This window comes from Arvicanthis niloticus, chromosome 2 (genome assembly GCF_011762505.2).
Source record: "Arvicanthis niloticus isolate mArvNil1 chromosome 2, mArvNil1.pat.X, whole genome shotgun sequence".
Taxonomy (NCBI): domain Eukaryota; kingdom Metazoa; phylum Chordata; class Mammalia; order Rodentia; family Muridae; genus Arvicanthis; species Arvicanthis niloticus.
The window spans coordinates 18,918,094-18,929,980 of NC_047659.1; the positions used below are offsets into that span (position 1 = coordinate 18,918,094).

General features: G+C 32.5%; 1 protein-coding gene across 1 annotated transcript; it reads right to left on the reverse strand.

Annotated features, from left to right (window-relative positions):
• Positions 1–5,481: 5,481 nt before the first annotated feature.
• Positions 5,482–11,290, reverse strand: LOC143441122 (low-density lipoprotein receptor-related protein 1B-like). The gene is made up of 6 exons (XM_076928220.1): positions 11,274–11,290; positions 8,484–8,610; positions 8,214–8,365; positions 7,784–7,908; positions 6,415–6,579; positions 5,482–5,504 (listed from the first exon to the last, which is right to left on the reverse strand). Exons 1-6 carry the CDS (start codon positions 11,288–11,290, stop codon positions 5,482–5,484), a joined length of 609 nt encoding a protein of 202 aa, XP_076784335.1.
• Between the last annotated feature and the right edge of the window lie 597 nt (positions 11,291–11,887).

The window sequence follows — 11,887 nt, forward strand, 5'->3', positions numbered from 1 at the left end:
TACTTCAGCCTCCTTGCCTCAGAAAGAAGCTATACACTGGTCCTTGATTTAAAGGTCTATTCATTCTCTCTCTCTCTCTCTCTCTCTCTCTCTCTCTCTCTCTCTCTCTCTCTTTCTCTTTATTTTTCTTTTTTTATTTTTTTATTTGTTGGCTTGTTAAGTTTGTTTTCTTTCCCTTTTAAACCCTGCCAACTAAAGATTTTGTAGTCAGAGTGTAATACTCAGACGTCAGATGTCACAGCCATTTTTTAAGCTTTCCATTTCTATTATTATTATTCTAGAAAAGTTCTATTTTGTTTTTCAGATTATCAATTTTTCTTAATACTTATTGTTAAATGTTATGTAAGAGCTTCTACTTTTTAAAAGTACTTCAAATGTTTTATTTTGAACAATGTGTTAACAAGGAGTTGGGAAGTGCAAATCATAAGATATATAAAATATATATATATTTATAACTGTTTTCTTTTTCATTACTTTTGATTTCCAGAGGTAACAATAGACATTGCATCTTTATTTGCCACTACCTAAGTACCAATAGAACATTGTAAGCACTTAATAAACACTGAATTGTGTTTAATAGCTCTTGACATGTGTTTTTTAAAATATAGCAAATACACTTTCCACAATAATTGGAAGGTAGGAGGTGAATTTCCCCCAGAATTTTCTATATAAATGAAAATAAAAATTTTAAACCTGATTCTGATTTAGAGAATTGTTTAGAACTCCAAACATTTTAAAAATTATATTTATTATTATTATTATTATTATTATTATTATTATTATTATCATTATCATTATTATTATTATTATTATTATTATTATTATTATTATTGTGGTGGTTATGGTGGTTGCTTGCTTGCTTGAGACAGCATCTCACTATGCAGTTTTGGGTAGCCTGGAACTCACTATGTAGATCAGGCTGTCTTGAAATTCATAGAAATTTGTCTACTTCCTCTTCCCTTATGCTGCGATTAAAGGACTGGATATTATCTGATATTTTTAAATATACAGAATGTCAAGATGACCTAGCAGAGAGGCATTCTAGCAAGCCTGATAACTTGACATGAACCCCTAGAATACACATCACAGAAGCAGAAATTTTAATACTAAAGTTGCACACTGATACCTGTGCTGTGCTATATGGGCTCTCACATACAGACAAACAAAAACCAAATATATGTAAAAAATTAAAAATTGATTCATTTTACTGAAATTAGTCATTTTACACCTAGAAGAAGATATAAAAAGGGGTAACCCAGCACTTCAGGTTGAAGCAGATTAAAAGCACAAATGAATTTTATTCATTGCTGATGAGCTAGGCTCTGTAGACCAAGTCAAACCATAAATTTTTCCACAGTCTTCAAGGCTAAATTGTAATATTTAACCAAAGAAGCAATTTCTTATTGGTAGAATTGACAAGGAGAATATTTCAAAAAATATGTGTGTATATGGGACTCAATCTGGACTTAATTTATTATCACATAAGAACCTAATTTATGAACTCATATCTATAATTATACCTATTATTTTTGACAGGGTAACTGTTCTAATGCACAAAGAAAAAATAATTTAAAACAAAATGATCTAGCATTCTAAATCATTAACAAACATAAAAATATGGAAATCCACCTCAACTTAGTTTTTTCCCAGTGAGATTTCCAATTTCATTCCTTTGTGTCCAGTAATAATCCACAGAAATAGTTTCCACCCAAAGACCAATAGTGGCCGCATTGATCTATGCTGGTGAACAGTTGGAAATTCTCACCATTCTTTCTTTTTCTGTTGAGGACTCTCCAACTTACTCTTGGTCCTGTATCAGACTCTCTGAAGAACCCCTTCTCTCACAGAACCTCTATTCTCTGGGGATGCCAACACTTGGAGGTAGCACAGGGTCCCTCCTAGCCTACCCCATTCATCATTTCATCATGGTCTCTGCAAACTTATTACTTGTCGTACTAGAGCTTAACTGCAGGACACCCTACTATCTCCCTGTTGTCATTTGCTGGGAGCACCAACCCTTTGTGTGGACACAAAGACCACCTCTTTCCCATAGATTCTATCAGCCTTCTCTTCTATCTCATTTCCATCTTTCTATCAGCTGCGAATCCACAGAAACACTATATTTTCCTTAATATACTGAGTGCAATGATTAGAAAATGGTTTCTATAAAATACAAATATTCAGTTATGTGCAGCACAAGTTAATGCTCAATGTTCAATTGCAACAAAATTGAAAATGAGCAAAAAGGGGTGCAGTTTAAGTCTCTGGGGACAAATGAAGTGGTAAGCATTTAAACACATATGAAATGTGTATGTGATACACATATACACATTGAAAGCATATTGAATACACGTTGCCACATGAGAACAGATATACACTAATGACAAATACTTTAGGATTTGATTTATATGAAGAATCTAGAATTCGCAAACTCATAAGGACAGAGTGCAAATTAAAAGTTTTGAGGAAATAGAAAGATGAGAGTTGCTGTAATAAAGAAATTCCATCAGGAATGACAAAAAGCTTCAGATTTATAGTCACTGCTGACACCAACATTGTGGATATAATTAATGCTAATGAATTACATGTCTAAAACTAAACAGTAATGGGCTTAGTGACAACAAATCCTAATGACCTAAGTACTATCCTAAAGTCCCATATGATGGAAGAGTTCACCCACTCTCATGTTTTGTTGTCTGACATCCACAAGCTCCTACAAGATGATGCAAGCATCTTTTACACTTAAAAACACAATAAATAAGCTAATAAATACTATGTAAATATAAAATAAATAGTATTATTATATCATATACATATAAGTAAATATACACTCATATAACAACTCTAAAAATTAATTATATGATACCCTATGAATAGTGAAGATGAACAATTTTAATTGATGAATACTATGGTATATAAACAATATCCCAATAAACTTCATTTTTAAAGCCCTTTACCATTACAAACTGCTCTATTATCAGAATCTCTCTATTATCCCAGGTCTATATCCTACTCACTTGTACCTAAAATCTGTAATCTGTACTTTGATTTTGCCAATTTACTTTTCTATTTCTTAAATTAAAATCTTTTTGAATACTTCTTCATGGAGAATATTTTCAATGTTTTTGATCTGATGACCTTCAAACTATCAAATGTGATTAAAAACTGCAGAAAGGCTCTAGGTCTGTGGTTATTGTCTAGAGCTGGCTACCAGATTAAGGTGTAAATATAAAAGTTTGCTTTGAGTATTTACCAATATTGCTATAGTCTAGAAAAATGAGTCAATGTGTATGATAATATAAATAATATATCCTAAGGAAGATAACTAGTTTTTAGTGATAGTGAAAAAGACCACTGTTTTAAGCTACACAGATTTTATAACCATCTGGCTTTGTACAAGATGGCTGGATTCTCCTCTTCTCTTATCTGCTTTGATATCTCAGTTTAATTGTAGCTATGCAGTGGGCAGGAAAGGAATAACATAAAGTTTTTGGGAAACAATGAATTCTTTTGAACTAGCCAGTACAGGAGAAAGGAAAATGTGGTATAGACAACTGAAACCATGATGCTGCACTTTTCTCAACCCATTACATTAAATATATTTGTTGATCACTTTCTTTGAGTGAATCTCTTATCCTCGTCATTTGCAAAACATTGGTTCCCTATTAACACATTTCTTCCAATACTGAAAATTCCACTAGGCTGTGCTATGAACTCAAAGACCTTAGAAATCATATCAAAAAAGATGTCAAGTTATAGCCAAGAATGAGTGATTTTTATTAAAAAAAAAACTTATTTTACTTGAAAGTGTGAGTATTAAAATATTAATTGCAGGCAACATTATAATGACAGTGTCATATATATTCCCTAAAAATTCTGCCACACACCTGTGTGTGCATTATTACTTCCATGTTATTCCTTGTTTGGGTAGATAGGGTACCTCTTGGAGAAAGTGCCAGCTGATGCAATCAATAAAGTAGCTGGTTTTTTTTTTTTTTTAAAGACAACCTAAACCGCTATGTATTTTGTCTTTTTACTCATGCAAAATGCTAAAGAGATATGGTGAGAAGCATTGAGATTTGACACAACAACAACAGTAATAACAAAAACAAACAAATAAACAAAAATAAGCATCCTAATGTTATCCTTTTCTCAAGGTTAAGTTAAATTATCTGGTTATTTTTTTCTACCAGATAAGTTACAGTGAAAAGTATAATTACCTCTATACAGCTAGATTCACTTTCTGAGTGAAAGCTTAGGTGCAATTACAACTGGCGCTTTTATAACATCAGAGCAAAAGTCAGCTCTGAGAAAAAGACTGATATTAAAATACATATATATTTTTGTGATGATTTTGTTCTCTTAAGTCTCTCCATAGTGTACTGAGGATCCTGAGGGATTCACACTCTGAGAAGTACAGGTCTAGAATCACATGTTTCCCCTCTATTCTACCACCTGGCCTACTCAATTGACAATTCCTATCTACCCAGAAAATATCCTTAATTCAGTTCTGCACAGCATCACCTTGTAGAACTTCCATGAGATTCTCTACCAACCCAATTGAGTATTCTCTAAAGTCCTCAGGTATCTTGTAGATCTACTGTATTACAATGATTGTTTGCTTGCAGTTTTCTTCATTAAACTGTGGCTTCTAAAGGTCTCTGAACAGATATTCATCTTTTACCTCTAGAGTGCCTAAACTGGACATGAATAAGTTAATTAATATGCTGTGGTTCAATGTCAACACTTGCAATTATGAATTCTATTAGAGTGGGAAATGAGAAACTGAAGAGTAATACGCATGTAATCCTCATCCAGACATATGCAGAGAATCAGTGAGTATCAAATATGTATTAATTCCATAATCAGTACAATTACATTATAGTTACAGAGAAAAAGAGAATGACTGACAGAAACAGAAAGACACAGAAACACAGAGAAGCTGAAATATACTAGAATATAAATATACAAATTGTTAAGAAATTACTAATAACTATAGCAACTTATAGAATAAAAATTTTGACCATGAGTTGAGAAAGTACATACCTAAACTGATTTTTAAAACTAAGCATAGTAGATGCTGGATCATAGTTATCAAGTAAATGTATGTTAATATGAAAAAGTATTTATGAATATTAGACTTCCATAGATTAATAAGTCTTACAAAATTATAATTTACAATCTTTTGGGAAAATAACCTTTTCCATAGACAATGGGTAAAAATATAAATTGATGGGGCATTTAAGCTTTGACACCTATGAGAAATAAAATAGCCTGTGACTGGTTCAGTGGCTTGGTTTCAGGTTTCTTGACAAACTTGCTTCCAGGTTTCTATGTTAAACAAATATTTACATTTGTGAATGAGAACATTTATAAAAATAAATAACAAGTGTAATATTTAATATATTCATGAGACACATAAATTATCAATAAATTCAATAAATATAACAGTGTTCAATTAGTCCAAATTTGGGCATATGCTTACCAAAGAATAAAATAGAGACCTGCAAGATGAAATAAATGTTTGTAATATGTCAGTATAAGTCAACTATGTGATTAAAACATTGACCACTAATCCACTTTTTTAATTAAGGATGCTACAGAGACTTACAAAAAATATCTAACAAGAAATGGTAGTTTTCAGCTCTGGATGAGATGACATTGACATTGTTGAACCAAAATGTTATGTTTACGCCTATATATCTTTAAAACTTTATTATAAATGTCTAGAACATTGCAAATTAAAAATATAGAGACACAAAGACTGATTCATAACAGTGAAATAGAAGCAGGAATAAACAGAAATTGCAAACTAATAGCAAAGAGAATCTGTATGAAGATGCTCATATTATTAAATAGGGGAAAGTGATTTTTGTAAATTGTATGGGTAATCCACCCTAAATGAAACATGAAACTTGAATGGTTTCAGTAACTTTTTTTTTCCCAATGACTTTAGTTTGTTTTACAGCTTACAGCCTTGCACGTGCTAGAAAAGCTCTCTTCCCAGTGAAATTAGTCTTCAAACCTAAAACACTTAACATTCCCCCTTCAATATACATACACACACTGATGTTTTAGAATTTTTCAGAAAATAAGAATAACTGAAAATTATTAGAGATACTTTAAAGCTACCATATCACCCACACTTGAAGAAAATCAATTAAAATAATTTTGTAGTGATGAATTGTCAGTATTACAGTACTTATCTGAAGCAAACATGATGATAAAATGTTGCAGATATGATTAAAGCTACTACTTACAGTACATGCTGCTCCTTGCTGCTTTGACACATTGGGAATTGATAGACGGGATAGATGCTATAGTCCTGAACAAGAACTCTTGGGAGTACAACTTCTTCATACATTTAACACCACTATTCCTCTAAACTGGAAATAATTTAGGTTTTGTACTTACTTTCCACAATTACTTGTCTGTCTTCCCAGTTATCTTTAATAAGCTGTATATTTCCGAAGTGCGCATCACTGTAAAAGATCCGATTGGTACCTTTTCTTCTTTGATTATAGTCAAAAGCCAGGGCTATGATATTCTTGAAATAAAGTGGGTTCTCGTAGGGCCGTACTGGGGAATTTAAATTAGTCTCATCAGAAAGATGTATGCTTTTTAATATTGTTCTTCCTGAATATAGTAAATATCCTTCGTGCCTTAGACAAGTAACTCCATCCCCAGCCAAATATCCATGGGCGCAGGCACAAGTTCTTTGGGAATTTCCTCGGTAAAGACATAGTTGCTTACAGCCACCATTATCTTTGGCACAGACATTCGTCCCTGAGAAAGATAAACCCACAAATGTACAATCACCTTTTGATGTTTGAACAAGTTTATCCCACCCATAATAAAAATGTTAGAACTTAATTTTAAGTTGTAATAATTAACATTAAGTATCATATTATTTTTAAAAATTGGTCAATAAAAATTAAATACAAAACAAATAATACATTTTTAAATCACAGGTTTTTTCTTGAATTTCAATTTGAAGTATATATATATATATATATATATATATATATATATATCTCAGTCAAACAATAACATTCAGATTTAACTTACTAAGGTTAGCAATTTAGCTTGGGGTGATGCCTTTGCCTAGAAAGTAGCAAGTTCTGTGTTCAATCCTTAGCACCAAAACCAAACTAACAAAATTTTCCCTTAAAAGGTAGATGAATTCATTGCTTTAAAATGATAAGTTTTATATTGTGGAGTCATTGGCACATGTAACTGAGTCACTCAAAACATAACCCAAGTCACTGAGAAACCAAGTTCTGCTCTTAGCAGTGTCTGTGAGGCATAGAGAAAAATAGGGTGGGGGGCTGGCTTTGTTGTGATTCACCTGTCATATATAGGGCATAAATGATGCCAATTTTAAAACAAGGCTGTTTCTATACTACAAATTCATTTCTACCATCTTCAAAATTACTATGTAAGGTGTCTTTTGTATAACGAAACAGTAAAAAGAATTTAATAATCAACAGAACCACCAACAACGAAGCGATGATTCAGAAGTACATATTGAAGACAACCGTTTTCAGAGCCATAACAACTTTTCTTCTAAAAAGAAAATCCAAAACACACAATATATATGTATATAAACTGTTTAATGTTCATTTCCTTTGGTGTCTCTCTTTTTGTTATTAAAAAAATCATTAAAAGGAAACCTTGAGGTTTTGAAATTAATTAATAATCCCCTATAATTCTTATTTTTTAAAACCAAAATAAAAAATGATACAAAATTTATTAACTGTATATTTTCATTGAGCATGCTGACCTTTCTCTCTTCCTCGGTTAAAAATTTTGATCTCCTTTAGGTTGACTCCAAGTCCTGTTCTCATGGTTACTGTTTCTGTGGCATCGTTCTTGTGGCCCCTTCTGACCGACCCATTGGCGTGTGCTCTGCCAAAAAAAGTTGAACATACAGAATTAACAGTTTTCAACTAATTAAAATAAAACAAGGTAAAACTGAAGATAAGGCCTGGCTCAGACAGAAGAAAAGGAAACCAGTTGCAGAGTGTGGTGCTGAAATGCTTGACCATGGAATAGCTAGAGAGTCTTGCTGGCTTAGCTTCCTCTGTAAAAATCACATGGTTTTCTGAAATCCTTTCTGTAACCTTGCTAAAGTGTGGCTAATCCTTCAAGGGCAAAGAAACGGCACTGAAATAACATTTTGAGACTCAAACGCTTATGAAAAAATAAATTACCTGTCAGACCAGTAGATGTAAGCCCCAAAGACTGCAACGGAAAACAAATCCACATTGCTCCCAGACAGCAACACTTCACGATTCCCACCAGTGTCAAGGTCAATTCTCTCAATCTTGTCTGAGCGAGCATCACACCAGTATAATTTATTTTCCTAAAAAGTGATTGGAAAGCAACAGTACAAACTGTTTTGGTTATTTATTAATGATATACGTGTGTATTGCAAGTTGGCTGTGAACACACTTTAGAATCTTAAAAGGAGTCCAACAGACCTCGTAGTCAATGGAGATGCCATTGGGCCATGTTATCCCCATGCTTACAATCATGACCTTCTCAGAACCATCTAGGCGAGCTTTCCCAATGCAGGGCACTTGTCCCCATTCAGTCCAGAACAAGAAGCTGAAATTAAATGATCATTTATAATAATTAACACATTAAGGGACATCAAATAAACAAGGTAACGTTAAAACTCTTCACAGTAAAATGTTCATAATAGAACCAAATAACAAGCCACACAACTTAATTTACAAATATCTCTGCAGTTAATAATCAAATCTTATTATAAAACATATTTAATCAGGGGGAGACATCACAAAGATGGATTCAATGCTTTGGAAGACTCATTCGCATATGTGCATCCTATCTAAAATTCTCTTCTCTAACCTGCTGCTTAATGTTTTTAGGTTTTTTTCTTCATGAGGCCCCTGGTGTTTTTTTGATTGTAATTGCATGATGAAACTTACACCTTAGTAGGAAAGAACCTAGAATAGAGTAAAGTATTACATTGGCCTTTCTTTACTTTCTTAATCATTTTGAACATTGTCCACTACAAAATTATAGGCTCAATAAAGACTGGGTTTTTTTTTTCTGTTTTATTCAGAATTGTATATAGCACCCAATAATAATGATATTTAAAAAATTTAAACATTGTATAACTTATGCATCTATAAACCAATCATCGCAGCTTACAACTGTTGTGTTTTATGGTTCAAAAAGAGAAAATTTTGTAGAAAATTTTACTAATACTTTATTAGTATGAAACTTGTTTAAAGGCATAAAACATGTATACAGTAAAATCAAAATTCTTAAATGATAGTTTCAATATATTACAATTTTTAATTGGTAGACAAATGTATGTATGGATGCCATTTAATTCACTAAGGACAAATGTCATAATTCTTAAAAGGCAGAAGGTGTTGAATTACAATGGAGTCCCTGTGGCAACTAGGAGAGTCATTGTTCATTGTTATCATGTTTTAACATATTCAAATAGGGATGGAAATGCATATAATAAACCTTTTTCTTAATGCCAATCTGTTCACAAATACACCAGCTGAACAAGGAAGCCCAGTTTTAAATGAGCAGTGTAATGTACATTACATTGGTAAATCATCCCAAGCTGTTCAAAGTTATTGAAATCAGACTCCCTTCTTTCAGGTAAAACTAACTTCCTGGGCCCTGAAGCAACTAGCTAAAGGTGATTTAAAAGAACACTCTGTCCTTGAGGAGAGCTGGAAAACAGACTATTTCCAAACAAGATTAGTATTTATCCTATAATGTAAAAATATTTATAATGAAATGAAAGCCAAAAGTCCATCTATGGAGAAGCTGAAGAGTGCTGTTTAGAATTCTCCTACCTGACTCTCAGTTTCTCAGTCAGTTTCTTCTGAATAATAATATAAACCACTGATTTGATGGACTCTAGCTGATGTTCTTTGTGTTCTTTTGTTTGTTTGTTGATTTTAATGCAGAAGACTCACCTGAGGTAATACTTCTCTACCAAGGACACTCTCAACCTGGAAATCCAGTGGGCTTCCCTAATCAATTTCTGCTAGATACTTGGAAGCCCACAATTTAAGGATATTGCCTTATCCTTTTTTCCTCTCAAAGGCTAATTTACTCATTTCTGGGATGTGTTGTGAGCACTTAATTTGATGGTGTTTCACTCTCTCTACTTCTACCTGCTACTTGTTATTTATTGTTTTACTCTTCCTCCTTATAAATTTAATAGGCTGACTCAATTAAATCCAAATGCCCAGCAATTGTGTATCATTTTGTGGAACTTATGGAACAGACTCTAAGTAAGCAGGTAAACATACATTAGCCCCATTTCTCACAGCTGCAGAAAAGATGGCTTTGAAAGTGAATGTACTCTGGTCAGATGACCAACCAATAGACAAGCTAGAAAGCAAACTCAAGCACTACAAATACAGGCCGATACTATTAACTTTGTTGTATATTGTTCTGTCAATGCTGATAATTTTATACTGAATGCTTCTTTCCTGAGTTATAATAAATATAACAAGAGATGTTCACATATAAAAACAGGTGATTGTGAGGTGCTAGCCTGAACACTTAGATAGGAGCTTAGTTTTAAAGAACAAGTTTACCGTACTTAATATAAGTAGCCTCCATTTTGAATTTTGATGCTTCCATGCAAACTGCTGAGATGAGTAGTGATAAAATTTCTGGGTAAAAACAAAATAAAAACTCTTCTGGATATAAAGTTCACACAAATTTTTTTGCATGTAAGAGTGGCTGGAGAGGATATCCTACTATACAATTCCAAATATAACTGTATTTGGGATGGTTAATTAATGCATCACTTCACTCTGGTCAAGAGATTTTGAATGGAAGAAAATTAAGCAATATCTTATAAATGTAAGGTCAGGATGAATACATTTCCCCCTCAGTCTGAAACTAAAGGTAGAACGCTAAATAGGTAGCAGTTTTAGGAACACACAACACCTATAGAAGAGTATCACCTGCTTTTCATACTTTGTCATGCTTCTTATCTGTGAAATGCTTATAATGTTGAATGATATGGCTGAGAAAATGGACAAGAGTATGCTTACAGGGCAAATTTAGCACAAAAAAATTTTTAAACATTTTTTAACATTTTCAAAATAAAATGCAATGTTTTATTAAAACTTTTATTTAGGTAATAAATTATTAAACTAACATGAAAACTATACTTCTTACACAGAGATATAATGCTCAATCAAAATAGACAACATATACCTGGTGACTAAGAAAGGAGTACAATGTTTAGTTTTACTTACAACTTTATGTCATGCATGATTGATTAGATCTTTCTATATCATGCTATGATTTCCTATACTTTTCATGCATGGAACATGACTTTTCACCATAAGGAAAATTATTACATTCAATTCTGCCTAATACCGAGAAGCAGCCAAGAGAGCAAAAATGTCTAGGAGGAGAAGCTGACTTTTCAAGTGGAACTAAATTCCTAGGTGGTTCCAGTTTTGCATTTGGCTACATTTAAAAAGACTTCAAATCTATTGTTTCAAAACAGGCTTCGTGCCCACTTTACATGGCACATTTATATCTTGAATTTAGCTAATTTATTCCATTATGGTCCCCATTTCCCTGGACAGTATTACCTGCCATGTTTTAATTTCAAACAGAATTGTAAAATGCTGTATTTTGTTTCCAAGATGGGAATTTTAGCACTTAAAATTCTATGTTAACATTACTTGGAAATCATTTTGAATAATTTTCATAAACCTTTCATTTTAATGTCTTTTCCACTGAAGTCAAGTCAATAAATAAATGCATGCCAATGTGTAGAGAGACACCTGTCACTGGTGTTTTCAAATACTAGTAATTATTTCCTGTAAATCATTTCTACTCTTAGCTGAAACCATGAAAA